This window comes from Oncorhynchus keta, chromosome 34 (assembly GCF_023373465.1).
Source record: "Oncorhynchus keta strain PuntledgeMale-10-30-2019 chromosome 34, Oket_V2, whole genome shotgun sequence".
Classification (NCBI taxonomy): Eukaryota; Metazoa; Chordata; class Actinopteri; order Salmoniformes; family Salmonidae; genus Oncorhynchus; species Oncorhynchus keta.
The window spans coordinates 39,473,565-39,496,828 of NC_068454.1; the positions used below are offsets into that span (position 1 = coordinate 39,473,565).

At 43.0% G+C, this 23,264-nt stretch overlaps 1 protein-coding gene across 6 annotated transcripts in view; it reads left to right on the forward strand.

The window, feature by feature from the left end:
• Positions 1-19,144, forward strand: part of LOC118367114 (RNA-binding motif, single-stranded-interacting protein 1-like) — a 44,938-nt gene extending 25,794 nt beyond the window's left edge. For 3 of the 6 annotated variants that reach the window (XM_035750173.2, XM_035750175.1, XM_035750176.1), the window contains exons 3-14: positions 1,383-1,441; positions 4,565-4,662; positions 8,913-9,070; positions 9,883-9,962; positions 10,762-10,877; positions 11,197-11,246; positions 11,420-11,507; positions 11,955-12,005; positions 13,793-13,903; positions 14,197-14,274; positions 14,573-14,651; positions 16,590-19,144. In XM_035750173.2, coding sequence (XP_035606066.1) covers positions 1,383-1,441; positions 4,565-4,662; positions 8,913-9,070; positions 9,883-9,962; positions 10,762-10,877; positions 11,197-11,246; positions 11,420-11,507; positions 11,955-12,005; positions 13,793-13,903; positions 14,197-14,274; positions 14,573-14,644 — 961 coding nt within the window. In that variant the 3' untranslated portion in view covers positions 14,645-14,651; positions 16,590-19,144. The remainder of the gene's footprint in view (positions 1-1,382; positions 1,442-4,564; positions 4,663-8,912; positions 9,071-9,882; positions 9,963-10,761; positions 10,878-11,196; positions 11,247-11,419; positions 11,508-11,954; positions 12,006-13,792; positions 13,904-14,196; positions 14,275-14,572; positions 14,652-16,589) is intronic. The other 3 variants (XM_035750177.2, XM_035750178.2, XM_035750174.2) reach the window with 3 other exon arrangements.
• The last annotated feature ends 4,120 nt before the right edge of the window (positions 19,145-23,264 follow it).

Sequence of the window (23,264 nt, forward strand, 5' to 3'; positions counted from 1 at the left end):
TCCGAATGCACTGTATCTTCACAAACTGTTTTAGATGGGAAGCATCCCGGACACCTTTACCCTGAACTTCTGTACCAATGTCATACACATTCGATGCTGAGAGTTAGAGAGTTAAACTGTGTCCTCTCAGTCATCCAACGGTGGCCCAGATTGGGAAGCGGGTGTCGTAATCCTGCGCCTTTTTTAACCTCTTGCATTCAAGGTTTAGATTTTCGCGTCCCTTGATTGGTGAGCTGCTCTAGGGGGGGTTGCCGTTGACACTGTGGTGATTCCTGTAACTGATTTATTTGGAGTCAATTAGTGGAAACCCCTTCATCCTCGAGGCTCTTTACCCAGTGGAGCACAGAGTAAGGTCAGGCCGGCCCGCGGAGACGAGCACAGCACACACAGACATGTGCTGCTGCTCGCAAAGTCAGGCTCTGTAATTGGATTTCAAATATCATGGAGATTTATTTGGTTATATTAAGCCACTGCTGATCTGCGATCATTAATGGCAAAGGCACTATAGGTGACCTTTTCCTCTGCGACAATCATAACACCATGACACACAACCAGATCTGTCACAATCGGTTATATCTATGACTCACGGTCGGGACGGAGGCCTCATTTTCATAAAGCCACCACCTGCCCCGCCTCCCAGCTCAGGTCAAAACTCACACTTCCTCCTCCGTCTAGAGAGCCAATCCCCTCATCGACCATTTGTCTGCCGCGCTGATTACTACAAGGGAGGTTCATTTACTACTACGGCCTGGCGTCTGTGCGTTGTTATTGGTTGCATTCATCATTGTACAGAGAGAAAGTTGCGATATATGTCGCAGTTGCGTTCTTTGTACTGATTTGCTATTCATTTTGAATAGAGTGAGCTAGCTTAGCGCTGAAAGGAACTGCAGTGCAGCCAGTGTTTAGGGGTCACCGCTGAGTTCATTTGTCAGAGCTGGCAGCAGCAGCAACACAGTGCACAAAATAACTGTTATAAAGCACAGGATGTGTCTATGGAATGCTACTCAGTTCCCCTGTGCCTGCATTGTCAAGAAATCGTAAATATATCAGTGTGTATAATGCATATTTCATTCAAGTTTATTCCTAAATGTTTTCTGATTCTCGGTACGTCTTTTTCACGAGTCAGACATCCTTATGCCTATGTAGGATAGGTAACCCTCCATGATTCTGTCGTTTGGTAAAAATCACGGCAACCTTTGCTCCAGCGCCGCAGAGATTCTCAAATCCACATGGAAACAAACGGCTTCCTGTTTCTCATGCTTTTTTTTGGTGATGTCATACATTCTTGTGCAAGCCTCACTCTTTTTGTCTTTTATAACAGGCTGCCTCTGTCGGGGACATAACGCAACACAACTAAACATACTTCTCTCTTCCTCTTTTAGGTATGGCAAAATTGTATCAACAAAGGCCATCCTGGACAAGACGACAAACAAATGTAAAGGTGTGTATGGCTTCCTCTGTTTTTACGAAGACTTTCAGTAAGTCGGGACGTGGTTGATTCTGCTAACAGATTTTTTATTATTATTATTTTTGCACACAACTCAAGAAGTCATGCTCATAACAACCCCTAGGCTCAAAGCAATAAAAACTCATCACATGCGTCTTCATTGAGAGGATACTGTACGTAGGTATCGCAATGACTCATTGTAAAGCAGGAGATCAGTGTTAAGGCTTTGGAGCTTTGACTTAGACTTCCAGTTTGTGATATGATGACACAAAGGATTTTCACCATAATCCTCCTAATGCTATTGTACTAAAGACAAAGGCCATGCTAAGGAATGAATGAAGATTCTTGCTTAAGGCCTTCTTGACTCACGCAGTGGGTTTGGCACCCCAATAGTGTCACAGTGTACTGGCTCTGCCTTGTTGAAGTCATTCAGTCATCCAACAGCTATGTGGCTCAGAGGGGCTGGTCTAATCAGGAAACAGACAGACAGGCTGGCAAAAGGCTGCCACTACTTCATGTTATTTTAGTCCCTTTACTGATTGGCTGTCTGTCACTGTGCAGCGCGCTATGGGGGGGATCACAAGAGGAAGTGACAGCTCATGCCCCTCCCTCTGGAGAGTGACAAACAGTCTTGGCTCTGGCTGCAGCCTTGGGCCCAACACCCTGTTCTGACTAGTGAGAAGCGCAATGACACTGAAGCCCAGCCCAGCCAGCACGCACCACAGATGGGCTAGGAAATAAGCTTGGTCACTGTCCTGCTGGGGATTATTATACCCTTATTAATCACAGGTGGCGACTGAGAAACATCCTTTCATCTTGCATGACGATTTTTTCTTGAACTCACGGCTTGCTTGAAGAAAGGTATATACTTGGTTTGTGCTGTTTATCACCAAGATCAAACTAGAATCTGTAATTAGATTCCACATTGAGCAGAGAGTTTGCTGTGGACCTGTGAGCTTGTTTTATGGTCAAATATAGCAGAGCAGAGGGCAGGGAGGGACTGCAGGTCTGACTCTGGCCTGCATGTAGCCACAGGGGGACAGTGAACTGACCTGAGCCCTGGGCGTCATCACTGCAATCTGCAGCTTCAGCACCGTTCTCTGCTCCCCTTGGGCGACTACACTACCTCACCACCAGTCACTGATTGACCACCATGGGCCACAGAGAGGTGGGGGTCAACCACAGAACATGGTTTCCTCTGGCTTGGCCTCACTGTGGTGGCTGTCAATCACATCCTGTCACCTTCTGCTTGCTGTAGACGTCAATGTTGACCTGAGATTTAGAGTGCCAACCAAATGGCACAATATTCTCTGTATTTTACGAAGCATGGAGGAGGAGGTGTGATGCTCTGGGGGTGCTTTGCTGGTGACACTGTCAGGGATTTATTTAGAATTCAAGCATACTTAACCAGCTTGGCTACCGTAGCATTCTGCAGCGATAACCATCTGGTTTGCGCTTAGTGGGACTATCATTTGTTTGGGCTCCCGTGTGGCGCAGTGGTCTAAGGCACTGCATCTCAGTGCTAGAGGCTTCAATACAGACCCTGGTTCGATCTCTGGTTCGATCCCGGGCTGTATCACAACCGGCCGTGATTGGGAGTCCCATAGGGCGACGCACAGTTGGCCCAGCTTCGTCCGGGTTAGGGGAGGGTTTGGACAGGGTAGGCCGTCATTGTAAATAAGATTTTTTTCTTAACTGGCGTGCCAAGTTAAATAAGGGTTAAATAAAATACAAACAAATACAGAAGATAGCCCTATTTGGTAAAAGATCAAATCCATATTATGGCAAGAACAGCGCAAATAAGCAAAGAGAAATGACAGTCCATCATTACTTTAAGGCATGAAGGTCAATCAATTCGGAAAGTTTCTTCAATTGCAGTCGCAAAAACCATCAAGCGCTATGATGAAACTGGCTCTCATGAGGAGACCCAGAGTTACCTCTGCTGCAGAGGATAAGTTCGTTAGAGTTACCAGCCTCAGAAATTGCAGCCCTAATAAATGCTTCACAGAGTTCATGTAACAGACATCTCAACATCAACTGTTCAGAGGAGACTGTGTGAATCAGGCCTTCATGGTTGAATTGCTGCAAAGAAACTACTGAAGGACACCAATAAGAAGAAGAGACATGCTTGCCCCAAGAAACATGAGCAATGGACATTAGACAGGTGGAAATCTGTACTTTGGTCTGATAAGTCCAAATTTGAGATTTTTGGTTCCAACCGGCATGTCTTTGTGAGATGCAGAGTAGGTGTACGGATGATCTCCGCATGTGTGGATCCCACCGTGAAGCATGGAAGAGGAGGTGTGATGCTGTGGGGGTGCTTTGCTGGTGACACTGTCTGTGATTAATTTAGAATTCAAGGCACACTTAACCAACATGGATACCACAGCATTCTGCAGCGATAGGCAATTCCATCTTGTTTGCCGTTATTTGGGACTATATTTTCATTTTCAACTGGACAATGACCCAACACACCTCCAGGCTGTGTAAGAGCTATTTGACCAATAAGGAGAGTGATGGAGTGCTGCATCAGATGACCTGCCTCCACAATCACCTAACCTCAACCCAATTGAGATGGTTGGACTGGTTGGACTGCAGAATGAATGAAAAGCAGCAAAAAAGTGCTCAGCATATGTGGGAACTCCTTCAACACTGTTGGAAAAGCATTCCAAGTGAAGCTGGTTGAGAGAATGCCAAGAGTGTGCAAAGCTGTCATCAAGACAAAGGGTGGCTACTTTGAAGAATGTAAAAATATTTTTCTTTGTTTAACACTTTTTGGTTACTACATGATCCCATATGTATTATTTAATTGTTTTGATGTCTTCACTATTATTTGACAATGTAGAAAATAGGAAAATAAAGAAAAACCCTTGAATGAGTAGGTGTGTCTAAACCTTTGACTGGTAATGTATATATAAATATGTAAAAATGTAGTGAAGTACTTTTGACCAGGGTCCGTAATTGTTATATGTTTAATTGCATTGCCAACAGGAGATAGTAATGATAAAGCTGAATGATGCATTACGTAGCATGGTTGTGCCATGCTGTCTTTCCAGGTAGGCTGTGTAACGCATATAGTGAGAAGTGTCTTGAGTGGTATGGTGTTCTGTCCCTCAGGTTACGGCTTTGTGGACTTTGATAGCCCTGCTGCAGCTCAGAAAGCTGTCACTGCCCTGAAGACGGGCGGGGTCCAAGCCCAGATGGCTAAGGTGAGGGTATGCTTGCAGTCTATTCCTATTCGCACACACTAACACCTGACAATACACAGTCTTCAATGGATTTTGGTAGTCCATTTACAGGCAGCAAAAACCTGACCCACCCAGCATTACATAGATGAATATGTATCTCCCTGTCCGGGTTGCATGTGTACCTCTCATGTTTGTCTGCAGCCCCCCTGTGACTCTGTGGTCATTGTGCAGTAACATGAGCCCATAGGTGTGTGTGTGTGTGTGTGTGTGTGTGTGTGTGTGTGTGTGTGTGTGTGTGTGTGTGTGTGTGTGTGTGTGTGTGTGTGTGTGTGTGTGTGTGTGTGTGTGTGTGTGTGTGTGTGTGTGTGTGTGTGCGTGTGCTAGCTTGCTTGTGTTTGTGTTAGTGCTCTTGCGTTCATGTGTGTGTTCCTGCCTTTGTGTGTGTATGTGTGTGTGTTCTTCCATTTGTGTGTGTGTGCTCTTGTGTTCGCGTGAGTGGTGGTGGTGTGTGTGACAGTTCCTAAAGGCATCCTGTCACACACTTTGGAGGGGCACCAGGGGTGAGTGGCGCCGACAGGCAGACTGTTGGGTGGAGAGAACAGGCTGGTGATACTCTGCGATGACAACAGGGTGACGTGCCGGAGAAGGAATTCCCCCTGGGGACGTGTGTCTAAGCCTCAGCAGGAGCAGAGAGGACTCAGTGTGTCCTTTCTAAAGGAGGCATATAGGGCAGACCGTATCCTAAATGAGAGCCTATTCCCTATTTAGTGCACTAGGGCCCTGGTCAAAAGTTGTGCCCTATATAGGGAATAGGGTGCCATTTGGGACACATCCAGTGTGTCCTTTCTAAAGGAGGTTCATCTGGTCTGTTCAAAGGGCTCATTTACACTAGCCTACACTAGCCTTTTTCACTAGCCTTGGGGTGGCAGGTAGCCTAGTGGTTAGAGCATTGGGACCGTAACTGAAAGGTTGCTGGATCGAATTCCCGAGCTGACAAGGTCCAAAAAAACTACAGTTCTGCCCCTGAACAAGGTATTTAACCCACTGTTCCCTGGTAGGCATTTCCAAACCCGGCTCCAGCCAATTGGGCTTCATGAGCACAACCAACCAAGGCACAAATTTAGGGAAATACAGTATATTTTCCTGTTTCCCCGCTCCACATCCAAAGAAGATGTGACAGTCAATGAACGGTGTTCCAGGTCTGGAAAGTCTTAATGGTTTCAGTGCCGACTGGCACTGAGACAAGTTTGATCCCCTTGTTTTTAGGCAGGACAGGTGAAGGCTGCTTATTGACACAATGGTGAATATTCTTGTCTCACAGAAATCGTAGCTCTAAAATGACTGGAAAATGATTCACATGTGCTTGTATAAACATACAGTATATGTGTACAGTGTAATAAAGTAAAGTGTATAAATTAGATTACATTTACATTACATTTAAGTCATTTAGCAGACGCTCTTATCCAGAGCGACTTACAAATTGGTGCATTCACCTTATGAGATCCAGTGGAACAGTCACTTTACAATAGTGCATCTAAATCTTAAAAGGGGGGTGAGAAGGATTACTTATCCTATCCTAGGTATTCCTTAAAGAGGTGAGCCATTAGGTTTTTTTTCTCAAGCTTCCTGGAAGCATTACTGTGGAAATTTGGAGGCAAAAGAGGATGAAAGTAATGTGAAACTTTGACTAAGACTAAAGTGGTGAAGAGGGATATTAGTTTGAGAAGCATGAGTCATGAGCCTTGCATTCTGCGTGTAACCGATCCAGCTTGCTGCAGCATTACTCACTGAAGTCACACCAGCTTGTGTCACTTTAAAAAGCCCTGACTTACTAGACAGACTGTAATGAAAGGGTTATGAACAGCATACGCGTAGCAAGTTTGTCCTGTTAATAGAATGTCCTTTGAAAGTCCTATGTGTCAGGCAGACTGAGCTGGGTAAAGCATTACTGGAGCAGTTTTGAGGCCAGTTTCTGGTGGGAGTCAATTGGACAGAGAATTCACATGGTTGGTCTTCAAAGGGCCAGCAGGGGCTGTAATAACTTTGCACAAGGTAGTTTACAATCTTGGACAGAAGAAAGGGATGTAAATCGTTTGGAGATTGCCATGGCAACCGAGTCAGTTATAGTTGTGGAAATCAGGCCCGCAAAGCCTAAACAGGAATCCTCAAAATCCTCCGCTTTTTGACATGCCTCTGTGCACCTATTTAACTTTTAATTAAAATAAAGCCGTTTTGTGAGGAATGCCTCAATTTAATCTAGGCATTGTTCAAGGTAAAGGCCATTTAAAAGTCGGAGCCTTTTCAGTTAACTTTTTCTCATTATTACCAGGGCTTGCTTGGGCTTAATGAACTCCCCAAACAAAGGTATTTTCTTTCTGCCCGGGAAACATTTAATAGGCATTCACTCATTATTATTTCAAAGGCAGGTAGGAAGTCAGCAGATGGGGGTTTCCTGTTGAAAATGTTCTCCTAATGGTATTTCCACCTAGATATGTTCCTTTTCCTAGATGGATTGCATACTTATATTCTCCATTTCTAACATGTTACAGAAGGAGTACAATATAACATAATAATGATACAATGTGTCTGTATCATAATATTGTAAGTGGATAAACTTGTTTAGGATGACGTGAACATCCCCTACTAATGACAGATGAGTGAGGTCTACTTTCTCACTTATTTTGGACATGAACAGATGATCGTAATAATAAACCTGTGGCCTAAGCACAGCATTTGGAGGGACTCCCTCTATGGCTAGACAAGCAATTGCCAGGCCACCTCTCCTCCTCCCCTCAGCCGCCACTGGCCCTCCTAACCTGCTCCGTAAATTCTCCTAAACCTGATCCAAAAAGTACATTTTGACAAAATCTGTATCCCTTCTAGACATAACCCTCAATGAGCACGCCTTAGTCACATTACTTGTTTTGCTGGTGACCCCATTCACTGCTGCCCAAAACAGATGTCTTATTTTGCTGCCAAATTTCGGTCCCTACGTTTTAAGAGCCGCTTCACACGCACAGAAAGGCTTTTTCTCTCTCTGATTTCTGTCAGATGGTGGCGGAGTTAGGAGTTGAGTCGGGGCTTATACTAAGAGAACTCCTATTCGGGATGACTCACGGGTAAACCATGTGGTAATTATTCTACACTCATTCCTCCCTCTGAGCCACTGAAAACATTACTAGTGAAATTCTCAGTGGAATACAGGTCGTGTGTGTTGACTAAGTTAGTTTAATCTTCCGTCTATCGTCTATTCCATACTTCCTGTGTAGGCAGCCTGTTATCCTGAATGGATATCTGTGGCCTATTCAATATAAATGTTTTAAAGGCCATTTAACTGGATGAATGCTTTACCATTACCCTTTAGGTAAGCCATAAAGGATAAAATGGTAAGGCAGTCTTTTTGCCCTTGAATATAATTTGTGTGTGTGCGTGCGTGTGTGTGTGCGCGTGGTGAGTAGGGAGGATTGTTGCTGATGGCCACCCCCCTCTTTTCATTCTAGAGCACTTTTTAGAGTTATTAGAGCAGAACACACACACACACACCCTTTTGCTGCTGAGTGCTGAAACACACTCCTCCCTTCCTCCATCCATCCCTCCCTCAACTCCTCACCAATCCCTCTGATTGAACACCTCCACTGGGTGCTTTGCTCTGCTGTTCTGTGTGGTGCCAATTCATTGTTCCTAATAGTTGGATGTAGATTTCTCTGTCAGCGTATTAACTTAGTAATCCAATCGAGTGTGTTAGGCTGGGCTCTGAATGCGGCAGGACGCTGATGAATATTAATGGTGAGCGGCTGCTCCCCGGGGACCCGTAGCCGTGTCTTATGTTTCTGCTGATGCTATTGAAATACAGGAAGAAATCAGCTGATGTGGGTCTCAACCAGCCGTGGGCTGCATGCAAATCACTATTCATGGTGACCCTTTATTAGCTAAAAACCCAGGCAGACAAAGACAGCGGAGGTCGAGAGAGGCATCACGGTAGTCAAAGAGGTCTCAGCGTGTCCCAAATGGCACTCTCTTCCCTATACAGTGCACTACTGGGCCCTGGTCAAGGGCTCTGGACAAATGTAGTGCACTATATAGGGAATAGAGTGCATTTTGGGACACAGACAGAGAGTAGGAATTATTCAAGGGATATGACTGCCGTGCCTGAAACTGAAATTGATGCCAATAAAGAGACGGAGTTTAAGTGTTTGATTTTTTTCCCCCAGGTGTGTCAAGGTTGTTCTTAAGTGCCGTTAACACGTCAATGCTTCCTGTCTTTTATCACCATGCAGCAACAAGAACAAGACCCAACCAACCTGTATATCTCCAACCTGCCGCTGTCGATGGACGAGCAGGAGCTTGAGACCATGCTCAAGCCCTTTGGCCAGGTCATCTCTACCCGAATACTGAGGGACTCCAATGGAACCAGTAGAGGAGTGGGCTTTGCAAGGTCAGCCACTAGTAGTAGAATGAACTGGAGCCACAACCCAACATTCCTGAATGGCGTTTTTATTCACGTGACTGAAATTGATAGCCTACGTGCCGGTCCATTTGTGCTATCACGCCAACTCCTTGTCATTCACTGTCGTGCAAAACCAATGTTTGGCTTGGCAAGGATAGCGACAGAGTTTACAAGAGCACATACAGATCAGATTAAAACTGTATTCTCACGTAATCAAAATTCACAACTACATTCCTTGATTAGAGATAGTTATAGCCATTATAGCCATTGTAGCCCAGGAGTTATTGTATTTCCACTTTTCCCCAGAGAGGATGAGTGAACACACTGTGGTGAGCCGTGGATTTTAATGGACAACGAAGAGTTAAAGTTTTGAAGTGCCAGTTGAAGATCAGTTTCATTATGACTGGGATGGTGTAATTATAGTGTTAACGTGGGCCTCCTCCTTTCACGCTCACATAACAGGGCACTTGACTGACTAACCTGAAAGGGAGGCCAGGCCCTTGATTCACAAAGCAGAAACACTATCTTTGCTTCATAGGAATGTCTGTCTGTCTATGAGAGGGTGTGTGGTCAAGTCCCTGCCTGCATGCATGTTAGCAATGATCCAGGGCAGAGATATATTTACTACATTACATTTAGGTCTAGGACCTGCAACCAAGATTAAAGCCCAGGATATTGACCCATTAAAAAAGCATTTATTGGGAAGGTCTGCATTTATATTCCGTTTTAAAAACATAAAGCAGTGTAGGATGCCACCATGAGATTCTGCAGTGTAACTTCTCGTCTCCTGCATATTTCAGGATGGAGTCGACAGAGAAATGTGACTCCGTTATCTCTCACTTCAACGGGAAGTTTATTAAGACACCACCTGGAGTTGCTGGTAAGGGACTGATTTCTTAAGAACCAATAATTGTTCACCCTTTCAGCAGCTGCACTGGCTCTCAAGGGTTAGCTCTTTTATTAAACAGCTTCAAATTATAGTCAAAGGTGGATTGCCTATTGGTTCATTGGGATGTGAACCAATACAGTAAGTGGTCAAGCAGCGGATCTGTGGTCCCTTCAGGAGGCTGGGTCTGTGTCCAAAAATGGCATCCTTTTCCTTATATAGTGCACTACTGTTGATCAGGGCCCTAGTGAATCAGGTGCCATGGACCCTCTACTAAGAGGCAGAGTGAAGAGCAGCCTTCTGTGGCTAGAGAGCTGCCTTATTTGCCAGTTTAAGCTATTTAATTGGATTAATCGACTGAAATAGTGTCCACTGGCCCTGCCGCCTTTTGGAAAGGACAGGGATTACAGGGCCCCAGCTGACAAATGAGATGTCTGTGTTTCTCAGCCGGGCTAAAAAACCACTCCCAGGCTCAGTCAGCTTCCATGAATGACTGTATAGTAACATTTACATTTGAGTCATTTAGCAGACGCTCTTATCCAGAGAGACTTACGGGAGCAATTGGGGTTAAGTGCCTTGCTTAAGGGCACATCAACAGTTTTCCCACCTAGTTTACTCAGGGATTCGAACCAGTGAATTTATGGTTACTGGGCCAACGCTCTTAACCGCTGGGCTACCTGCCTCCCCAGTAAGCGATTCAGACAGCACCATGCATACTGTAGTAGTGTTTGTGTGATTGTGAAGCCCCTCTCTCTCCCTTTGTCTCTCTCTCTCTCCCTTTCTTTCTCTCCAGTGCCACTGGAGCCCTTACTGTGTAAGTTTGCTGACGGCGGGCAGAAAAAGAGGCAAAGCCAGTATACATTTTTGCAGAACAGCCGTGCGTGGGCTAGAGACGGCGATGCTAGACTGGTGAGTGCTGCTGCCCTTTCGTTTCAGCATGCATGCTAGATGGAGTGGGATTGCTGCACACGGCAGAGCACATCTATAGGAATGGCGTTTAGATGTGTAAAAATTAGTCCAGTTCCAGTTTTAATAAACCAACGTAAAGGTTAAATCCTATACCTAGAACTCTTTGACAGAGTTATGAGGTGTAAGTGCAGTAATCAGTCTCCACAGGTGTCAAGGGGAGATTTGTTTAAGGCTAATGTGACTGTGTGTGTGTGGGTTGCCTCAGGGTATGAGTTATCTGGTCTCATTTTAGCTCTCTTGTTCTTTTCTATGTCCCCAGGCTGGAATGACCCTCACGTACGACACCACCACAGCGGCTATGCAAAACGGGTAAGAGCCACCGCAACAAATCCACTGTGTTCATATTGCCATTTTTTAAATTTTATGTCAATTCAGCATTTTGTTGTTGTTGTCGTACACTGTGAGTAAGGAATCAATCCAATCAAAGTCTTATCATTTTGTGGCGTGTAGGACTCTAGAAACGTTTGTATTTCCCTCTACAGATTTTATGCGTCTCCATACAGCATCGGAAACAGGATGATTGCTCAAACGTCCATGTCTCCATATCTCTCACCTATCTCCACGTACCAGGTTGGCATCTACCTCATTCAATTGATATGGATGGATGGGTTTGCATGGCTTTGAGTAGCATCACTATTCTACACAGCCATAATGCACACTTTCTGTAATTGACCAGGTCTATATGTATGTATTAACCTTTTATGACATTTACCTCAGAGGGCTCTCCTTAGAGGGCTGGGGCTGTGAGAGGTCACTATGGCCTTACACCCTGGACTGTGTCCCACATGGCACCTTCTCCCCTAGTGTACTAATTTTGACCAGGGCCTATAGAGATCTGGTCAAAAGTACTGCACAAGTAGTGCACTTTATAGGGAATAGAGTGCCATTTGGGGCGTATTCTGTAGTGCTGAGCCAAACAGAGAGGCATGTGAGCTCCTGAAATAGCTCTCTCCCTGTGCCTGCCCTGTGCCCTGTGCTGTGCCAGTGTGTTTACAGAGTGTATGTGTGATGTTCCAGGTACAGAATCCCTCCTGGGTTACTCACCAGCCCTACATCATGCAGCACCCAGTAAGCCCAAAAAAACAATCTTTCTTGACCCTCTCTTTCACGCCCCCTGCTTATTTTCTCATCAACTCCTGTCCTTGTTTTCTTCCCTCACCTTGGAATGTAAATGTTTCTCCTTTCTCTTTTCTTCTCTTCTTTTGTTGGAATGTCTTGCTTTTCCTCTCCTTCTCTTCTCTCATTCCTTCTCTCCTCTCTCTTCTGTTCTTTCTTACTCTGGGCAGGTGTAGATCAGCTGTTTGCAGGTGTTCCCTTTGCTCTATGTTTAGAAAAGAGGAGAACTAGGGAGGTGAAAAGCAGTGTTGTAAAGTACTTAAGTAAAAGTACTACTTAAGTCGTTTTATCTGTATCTGTACTTTACTTTACTATTTATATTTTTGACAACTTTTACTTTTACCTCACTACATTCCCAAAGAAAATAATCTACTTTTAACTCCATACATTTCCCTGACACCCAAAAGTACACGTTACATTTGGAATACTTAGCAGGACAGGAAAATTGTCTAATTGACAGACTTATCAAGAGAACATCCCAGGTCATCTCTAATGTCTCTGATCTGGCGGACTCACTAAGCACATGCTTCTTTTGTAAATGATGTCTGAGTGTTGGAGTGTGCCACAGGCTATCTGTAAAAAAAAATGGTGCTATCTGGTTTACTTAATATTAAAAATTTGAAACGATTTATACTTTTACTTATGATACTTACTATTTTAGCAATTACATTTACTTTTGATACTTAAGTATATTTGAACCCAAATACTTTTAGACTTCTACTGAAGTAGAATTTTACTGGGTGACTTTCACTTTTACTTGAGTCATTTTCTGTTACGGTATCTTTATTTTTACTCAATGACAATCGGGTACTTTTCACCACTGGTGAAAAATGAAGATGGATGGTAGTGAGGACACACATACAGGATGTGACTGGGCACTCTGGGATTTACTGGCACTAAGGTGTTGAGAGAAATACTAGAACCAGGATGCCTGACTCTCTTGGTGATGCTCAACACTCACCACAGGACAAGTTGGAAGCGCTTCAAACATCTTGTGTTTGATGACTGATTCCATTTAGTAGGGAGATGAGTAATTGTTGTTCTGTGCCATATAGTCGTACCTGCTTTTACAAGGAAATAGTGGTTCCCAGTGGGTGTTTTTCTTACAAGTACTTCCATGTGCCCAAGATTGTCAGTGGCTGCTTCCCAAATGCACCCTCTTCCCTATGTAATGCCTATGCCTCTGGTCAAAAGTTGTGCACTATATACAGAATGGAGTGCCATTTGGGATGCATCCAGTGACTTCTATAGTCAGTGTGGCCATAGGATATGAAGTCTGACACACTGAGCTTAGTTGATCTCTCTCTCTCTCTCGGTCTGAAACCTAAAAGAGGGCATGCCCTTGTGGAATGATACATGATTCAGGAAGGGAAGGGTTTAATCTAGGTATTATTCCAACCTTCTCCAGCTCCACCTATCTGCCCTGACTAGTTCCAGAGACTTAACAGGATGTCTGCGTCTCAAATGGCACCCTATTCCCTTTTCAGTGGACTACTTTTGACCAGGTTCCATAGGGCTCTGGTCAAAAGGAGTGCACTACATAGGAATTAGCGTGCCGGTCTGTCCTTCTTTCTCTCTTACACTGTCTCTCACTCCTCTGTTTCTGACATTTTGATCTTGCATGGTATTCGTGGATGTGTGTAGCGTTTGTTTGTTATACGTACAAAGAAATATAGGATCCATGAATGTCTGTGTGCCTCTGCTACCGTGCTCTCATCCTCGCACACTCTCTGTCCCAGGGAGCGGTGATATCGCCCTCTATGGACCATACTATGTCACTACAGCCTACATCCATGATGAGCCCTCTCACTCAGCAGATGAGTCATCTCTCCATGGGTAGCACAGGAACGGTGAGAGATCTGGGGTCACAGGGTCAAATACGTCTAAACTGTGTTCATGTGTTGTATAATTAGAGCGAAGGCCGTATGTATCAAGCATCTCAGAGTAGGAGTGCTGATTTAGGATCAGTTTAGCCTTTTAGATCCTAATAAATAAGATAACATGGACCTGATTCTAGACCACTGCTCCTACTCTGAGATGCTTACATACGGCCCCAGAAGTACATTTGATGTCGGAATCTGTATTGTATATAGTGCATTTTAGATGGATGTATGCTAACACAGTTCTGTCCTTCCTTGTGCAGTACATGGCTGCAAACTCTATGCAAGGAGCCTATATTCCCCAGTACACACACATGCAGGCCACAAATGTTCCAGTGGAGGTTTGTGATTAACTTACTATTGATGAATCATATTTTATGCTGTCCTGTACCTTAGCTGTACCTATAGAGCCAGTTTCCCAGACACAGATTAGGTCTAGTTCTGGACTCAAAAGTTATTTCAGTGGAGAATCTCCATTAAGAATGATTTTTAGTCCAGGACTAGGTCTGTGAAACTGGCCCATAAGATTTTAGCTATACTTACTACTTGGTTGTTTATAGATGCTAGATTAAAGAGGTAATTCACGTAGATAACACTTCATGTATTTATAGATGGTAAACTGCTTCATTTTCCTTCCAGGACAACAGTCAGCAACAACAGGTGGAGTCATCAAGTGATCATTCCCCTTACACCTACCAACAAACCAAGTAATACGGAGGTACAGTCAGTGTGGGATCTTTTCCTTATGTCATACATGCTGTGCATCTCAAATGGCACCCTATTCCCTATATAGTACACAAGTACAGATAGGGCTCTGGTCAGACTTAGTGCACTACATATGGAATATGGTGCCATTTGGGACCAGGGTCTTCAGCCTAGCCTATATGGTTGTGGGTAAATGTTCTATATTATGAAGTGGCTTGTTTGGATCCTGGATGCTGATTGGTTGATAGCAGGGAGTTATTCACCACAATCCCCAGGTAATGCCTGTTAACAGTTCCATGTCAATTGTCAATGCGCGTCCACTGTGCCACAGCCCAGCCAGGCCGTTCATAAACGTAATCTCCCCTGGCAAAAGGCATTAAGACCTTATGGTCCCATGTGACTCAGTTGGTAGAGCGTATCGCTTGCAACGCCAGCGTTGTGGGTTTGATTCCCACGGGGAACCAAGTACAAAAAATCTATGCACCCCTTACTGTAAATTGCTCTGGAAAAGAGTGTCTGCTAAATTACTAAAATGTAAATTTCCCCATGCGTGTAAGCCTAGCATTAGGTTTGTCTAAACTTTGCTGCCTGCCTCTCTGACATGTGCAACAATGTTGCAATCTCCCCTGTGCCATATGAACATGTCCAAAAGAGACTGACGGCTTCTCTGAGCCAGGCGAATTCATTTATCAGGATCATTAGAATGGATATATCCATAGAAATGGCAATAGAAACAAAGGTAAAACAAACAAATGCACATAGTCTGCTGTCATTTCAGCTGCCAGGTGTGATTGTGAGTTAGTATTAGTTGGCTAGCTAGCAAAGCAGAAGTAGCTAGCCTATGTAGCTACATGCCAATGATTTGTTTGGCATAGCAGCCATTGCAAATAGAATGAATAAAATGAATGGCCTGCCTGTTTGGCTAGCAACTTCACAATCTCAGAACTAACAACTGGCTTTTCCTCAGACTATATCGTCTGGTGGAAGGATGAAAGAAAATGAATTTACTCATTAAAATAACATTTTTAATGAAAACATATTGTTAATCTCTTTTTAATGTTGGAAATCGTCATAGCTTATAAACTCCCCCCTAAGGGCTGTTTCCCCAGGCCTTTCTCTCCACATTGGGCCTAAGAACAACTCTTATTCGGGAGTTATTCGCAACGATAATCCCCAGGTTCTCATGCCTTATTGCTTAATGATCGGTTTTGAAATTCTGATTGACCAAACAGCAAGTTACAAGTGACCAAAATCGGGGTTTGTGTGTGTTCAGACAGCTGTAAATTGCTGACATGGCTAGTTGTCATAGTAATGACGGTTGTGTGCACAGTGGTGCAGGCTAATTAGAGGTGGTGCTTGTGCTTCCTATCACTCAAGAGGTTAGCAAGCTAACGTAACAACAATGCCTGCCATGGACGTTTCCCAGTTTCTTTGAATGTTCAAAATCATAGTGTAAGAACACTTTTAAAGCCTCATAGGATAAGATGATACAACTTTCAAAACGAGTACTTTTTGGCTAGCCACACCAGTCAACTAGCTAGCTAGCCACACCACTCAACTAGCTAGCTAGGTAGCTGTTTAGCTCTCTAGCATGTTCACTCATTTGTTTGTAAACAATTAACAAGCTAGTTCTCTACCACATGTTCTTGTCAAACTGTCAACAGGGTAGCTAGTGAGCAACACGATATGCCAAATAACAGTCTAAAAACCACTTGAGGGCAAGTACAGACACAAGTCGCAAGGCCAGGAATCAGATTTGTTTCTGATTTCAAATGACCTACCAAGGTTTGAAATATGGGATTCCCATGTGCTTTTTGGCTGTTCAGACTGCAGGACAAAGAACAGACTCGAATCGGCTATGCAAACAAATAGGATTTAAGTCACTTCAAACTGCAAATGGGCTTTAGTACCAGAGTGTACAATCATTTGACTGTCTTGGTTGTGTTCTCAGGTGTGGTAGGAGCCCAGAAGACAGAGTGGGATGACAGTTGAAACAATCATGGCTGCTTCTGGTGATGGATTGTGCGTTAAGGATTTATCCCCATTTTGTACAGAATTCTGCAATGATTTACTTTTGTTTGTGATAAGAAAAACAAGTGAGACAATTTTGGTATGTCCCATGAGGTGCAAATAAGTGATTAATTTCATCAAAGGATTCAAATTCTCTAAAAAAATAAGAAAAAGTAGTTGTATTTTACTAAAGAAAGAATGTTTATTTTTTACCAAGAATTGTCACATAGATGCAAGAACCTATAGAGGATCATGTGACTTGTTGTTTATGGTGCATGATAGTAAAGATGTCTTTTGTTAATATTTTTTTATAATTTTAATTGAGTTTTTCCTCTTATTTTGTACTGAAATAGAATTTTCTGAAGTTGTATTATTTATCTTGAAAATGATGTTTTGTGCTTGCTGTGTGAGTGTTGCTATGGTGACGTGTTAAATGTTTCTTATTGTAAAGTGATTTATCTTAGTGGTCTAGATTGATCTCTCCATCTAGACTACAGTAGCTGTATAGGCAACCTCCTAGGCTAGAAATGAGGAAGTCATGGTGAGAGCTATTGCCTTGTAAATCAGTGAAATAGGGCTTTTCCTTTGGATATAGCAAAATAAATCTGCTGTGTTTAAATGTTCTTGCTTTTCCCCTCTGAAAATGAATCTAAAGTAGAAGTTTTTGAGAGAAAATGTTTAGAGTGAAATGACCCTCTAAATCTGATGATGTTTTAATATAATGTAATGTTTGTATAATCACAGGGCCTTAAATGTCTCTGGTTGTTTGAATGTGCTAGAAATTCTGTTGAATTATCACATTTTGAATCTTGCCTTTTTTTGATTACTTGGTGATGTAGATTAGCCTAAAATTAGCTTCTAGGGGTGGGGATGGAATAAGGGAGGGTGTGGTTGTGTCTTTTGGGGGATTTTGTTGTTCTTTTTCACTTTCAGTTGAAATGCAAAGAGGCAAACTTCGATTTATCAAAGCCTTCCAGTGCAACTTACGGTAAACTTTTAATGGAGTTTTAGTTGGGGAAAAACTGAGATGAATGTGTAGATATTATTGCACCCAGCTCTTTGATAGGAAACAAACAAGCTCGGCACTTTCAATTATGATTTACTTCACCAAAGAACTGTGAGCTAGTAAATTGAGGAAATAGTTTAACTTCTCTTTCTAACCAGGATGTAATTGACTTTTTGCCAGACTAGATTGCAGTTTGGAGAATGTGCCTTTTTTGTACATTTACATTCAGTTGTCATACGTTTTATGGGAAAATATGGACACAAACAAGCATGAAGGAGGATTTGGATCCAACAAGTGCCACACACTGATTTCGTCACTACAGAAAAATGGAAAATGCAACGTTATAAAATTAATTGAACCAGGAAAGAAGACAGTTTGAAACTATGAAATTTAAAAAAATACAATAATAATAATTTGTTTTAACATTGTGCAACAGAATGTTATTGCTAAAGTTTGATATTTTTTTTATAATAGTAGATTTGAACAGGCTTTATGATTAAGTTGTCTTCCAGAAGCCTGTGTTCTGGCCAATAGATGGTATGTTCTGGCCTGATGGTTGCACAGACCGACCAGTTATCTACCTCAGAGTTTACTTTCTCCTCTGTATTGAGCCGGGTTAGCAGGTCCAGCCCGCCCTTCCAGACCAAACGCCATGCTCAGGAGCTGGCAATATACACTTGTTTTCTTTCAGGTTGTTTTTAATACTTTTTGAGTTTCTTCACAATAATTGTTTTATTTTTTATGACGTATTATTATAATCATTCGGAGGAAAATTGTGCGTTGAGCGTGTTTTAGTTTCAAAAGTAGAACTGCTGCTTTCATCACAATTCCAGATTCCAGAGGCTAATAAAGGTGGTTGAAGATAAATAAAAGCTGAAAGTTGTGGTATTTCCTGGATCTGTGCTCCTGAGAACATCATTGTTGCTTTGTCAGAGTCCAGACAGACTTGCAGCAGCATTTCCTCTGAAGTCAGCTTAAGTTGAGTTACCAAAGTAAAGGGCCATTGTGACTATACTTGAGATTTCTGTGAAACGCCTGAGACTGATAACTAATACTGTTGAATTCTTGTGAGGGTTATGCTGCTAGTAATGTCTGAACCAAGTGCCAAACTGCGTCTGGGTCGAGAGTTGGAAGGGTGCATAAAGAAGGAAAAGCTAATTTAATTAACCATCATGTTCAACAGTCATTCAGTTATATTGAAAAGTAGTAATTTATGAAGAGAGAAGTTTTTGTACAGATCGTTTGAAGAAACAAAAAAGATTTTCATAGAGATATCTATATGAGAGTAAATACTATAATTTTTTTTTTTTTTACATGTGCCACACATTTGCCAGTGGTAACTTGTATGTCCAGCTTGTGAAAACTTTCCTCTATATTTTTGTTTTGTAGAGTTTGTTAAAGCCAAAAATATTTTTTTCAGTACATTGTTACTTAAGCGTTATTTCTGTTCATTTCTTCGAATTTTTAAAAAATAAAAACTTCCATTGGAATTGTTCTGTGTTTTGACTTTCTGGTTGGTGTAAGAGAGGAGAGGTTGTATTATATTGATCTCTGACTGTTGTATTTCCCTGGATTCTTCCCCATAGTAAACATACACCCTCAGAGCTGAGACAATTGCTTATGAAGAGCTTGTTCATTTCCTAGCAACATGACAAAAAATATATAATTATAAATTACCATCCTTTATGTTATAGGATCTCTATGCCTAAAACAGTCCAGGCTGAATTCCCCGAAGTAATTGTCTTTGGATGTAAAATATTGTTTCACTGTCTTTGCCTCCCTCTTTCTTGCTGATCAACACCCCATCAGTCCACTGTGGAGTCTGTTTTGTAGGTACTTCATTTGACCAATGGGAGCTGCTCCTGCTCTATACAAACATACATTTTGAGAGTTACATTTATCAGTAACAATTGGAAGACAAATTAAAGGATATATTGAAAACATATGACTTTGAAGATTTAAATAAACAGTTTTATTAGCTTATTTTCTTTTATTTCCTTACAGTGAAATGTGTCCAGACCGGAAAAATTTGAAGCATATCAGAAAACTAGCATATCTTTAAAAAGTGAATTATATATTAACCTTTTATTTTTGTCTCTTTTTGGAAATGATACCCTTGACCTCTGTTTCCACAGATAAGGTGCTGAAGGAAAACAATTTCAGCAGTTCCCGCTGACACAGCCTTTGCAGTGTTTTTCTTGTGGATCTTCCTCACAAAGCCAAAAGCTTTCAGGAAATGATTGGAGCGACAGTACAACATGGCCTGTCTCCTTAACAGCGACTGGCTCACCAAGGCCAGGGAGTGAGATTAATCCTACAGTAGCAATTTCCTCAGAGCACATGAGAATTCTAGTCATTGGTCTCAACACACTGACACTCTGACCTTCCCTCACATAGAGTTGAGATTGACACTGCTCTCTCTTACAATGAAGATATGTGACACATTTCCTCTCGCGACAGAGGGGAAACTTATCTATGAGGTCCATTACCTTTGCAAATGACAGGCTCAAGAAAAGGAAATTGGATAAATGGGGTAGAATCATACCGTGTCAATCCAACCCGATTCATATAACTCTGGCAATGCAATTTATCATGAAACTTTTGTCTGTTTTATTTCTCATCTTGTGCACTGTTTTGTAAACCGCTATGGAAGCAATCTAATCAATATACCAGGACTCACTGCTCTAGTCTGTCATTAGAATGCCTGAACAGACCTTACTGTTGAAGAGACCTTCTGTTGAGTTGGACACACAGTGTGTTTGGCACTAGCACATTCACAGCCCTGAGGGTGAGGGCAGTGTAGAGATTATCATCAACACCATCTCCCGGTCACGGTGTTAACATGCATGTCCCTGTCTCCACCAGGGTGAGTGGTGACAGGAGGGAGGCTAGAGGGACTGGGCCTTGGAGGGGGCTGTGGCCAGGCCTGGGTGGGAGGTGGATGGGAGGGAGGATAGAAGGACGGGAGCTTGGAGAGGACCATAGTGGCCAGGCCCTGGACTGGCAGATGGGTCTTCCTGGTCTCCTGCAGGGTGTGGTGCCACCCGACGGGAAGCCATGAGCAGCAGACCGACAAGGGGCCAGATCCATGCTGCAGCTGTCTGTGGCTTGCAGCCAGCTGCATCTACTGTACAAGCCGGGCACGCCGTCTGCCTCCACCATAACTATATCATACTACCCGTTCTGCCCTTTCGTCTGGCTGCAGGTAATATCAGCACAGCAGCTATCCAAGAGGGGCCATCTCAACAAAGGTATAATGATTTTGCCGTCTACGAAAAATCATGTCTTCTGTTCCACCAAAGTATGTGGCGTTTACACAGGGAAACATCAACCTCCGGCATCTCAGTGGAGAGTGAACTAACAGTTGTATCTTTCTATCTGACCATTATGTTTGATCTGTTACATTTAACATTCCGATGACGTTGAATGGCTGGGTGTATTGTTCTTCTGCTCTGTCTTCACTCACAGAGGTTCAATCTAAAACATTTGCTCGGTATCAGGTCCTGGAGGGCTCCTGAAGATAATAACTGTATATCCGTATTTACTGTAGGGGAGAGTGTGGTAAGTTGAACCTCCCTTGTTTCTAGGAAACCATACACAAAGATTAATGAATTAATAATTTGACCAATTATTTAGGAAGAGGCCATCATTTAATGGAATGTGTGAAGGAAGAAACCACATGGAAAAAGGGGTAAGCAGGTAAAAAAACAAGTTTCACCAAGTCAAATGAAAACATTTTGTGTTAGAGGTTTCATGATTGTGATTATGGGGACTCCATAAGCTTCAATATGACTTCTTAAACCTAGCGTGAAAGTGCATCCTTGTTGCTGTGTGGACTAATATCGTCCAAATGTTCAAAGTACCGCTGCAATGCATTCTATTTTTACAGAGAAGTTGTGAAGCCAGTTGTAGCCTATTGCTATTAACCTCTAAAAGTCTAAGCCGTTGGGGGAGGTTTCTACTAAGCTAAGATATGGAATTGTTCTAAGATGGTCCTACAGTACCATGGATCATTTAGGTATTTGATTTTGAATTTTAGGACCCCTTTAGGTATCAAAGAAATATTGAGCCTTTACTGCTATAGCCCATAGAAACACATTGAACAACACTTTCATAAATGGCAAAAAGAACAGTAAAAAAAATTAATCATAAGGAATACGTTTTTTTAAGTGTCTGTCCTATATCTAGGAGATATAAGAAACCTCAAGAAATATTTGAGGTTTTTTGGATGCATATTTAACCCCTTATTTTTGTTGGCACAAAACTACCCCTGTATTTTCATCCATTTGTATGGGACAAGAGTCCCGTGACTCTTGTGGGGATCATAGATCAAAACGGAGAACACCATCGTGTTCGTGAGAGTCTCCCCTTTCCACAGTGTAGCCCAAACAGTTTGGACGCTACAGACAGAAGTTGGCACATCAGCGTTACCGGCTTCAGATGAGTCCTGTGGGACTTGAGGGGGATGTGGAGCAAAAAGGAGAACACCATTGTGTTCGCGAGAGTCCGTAGGCCAAACCGTTTGGACACTACAGACGTTTCTGTGAGAAGACCACCTCCCACCTGCTGTGTACCGGACAAAACCGTGCCTGACAGGCGAGGGCAAAGGACACTGTCTACAGGTGTTGCCCCTGGCTACCGCTAACTACAGGTACACAGCAGCTGGGTGACACTGTGTGCTAGCATCACTGTGCACTAGCTAGCTTGATGGTTAGCTAGCTAGGACATGGCGTCGCCCCTGCCTCCTGCCTTCTGGGTACTCCTTAGGAGCAGCTGGCTAAGCTAGCACACAATGTCGTTCGCTCCCTCCTGCCGAACACCGGCCCTGGCGTCATTAACAGAACTGAGGGAAAACAGTCCCCGACAGGCAGAGGTAAAGGACATTCTACCAGTGTGTACCAGCTACAGTTGTCGCCCCTGCCCCCGCATTTTCCTCTTCTGTGGGGTTTATCGGCTGTTGGCATCCAAGGTTATGGTGGATTACCGCCTTCTACTGTACTGGAGCGTCCCTGCCTTCCACCAATGTACTGGAGCGTCCCTGCCTTCCACCAATGTACTGGAGCGTCCCTGTCTTCCACCAATGTACTGGAGCGTCCCTGTCTTCCACCAATGTACTGGAGCGTCCCTGCCTTCCACCAATGTACTGGAGCGTCCCTGCCTTCCACCAATGTACTGGAGTCATGGCTTATAAATTGACCAATAGAAGTATCAAGAGGGGTTCCTGCATATACAGGATTGCCCACGTGCAGGAACGCCCGAATTGCGGGCTGCAGTTGCACCCTTCTCCCTTCCACTGCAGATGCTGAAGGCTGACATAAGCGGGTGTGGTGGATTGAGACACAGCCCATGTAAAAAAAACAGACATATCTAGTTTAAACTGATGTTTTTTATTTTATTATGTTACTTAGATTGTCGCAATCTTAAGGATGATACTAAAGAATGTGAAAGAATGTTGTGCATGTTTACTATTGTCTGGTTGTGTTCATGAATTTGTTATTAAAGAATGTGAAACAATGTTTACTGCTCTTCATTAAATCGTGTATGGCTATTTATATTTTATATAGGCCTACATTCGTTCATGTGGGCAGGTATGTTCACTGCTTTTCATTC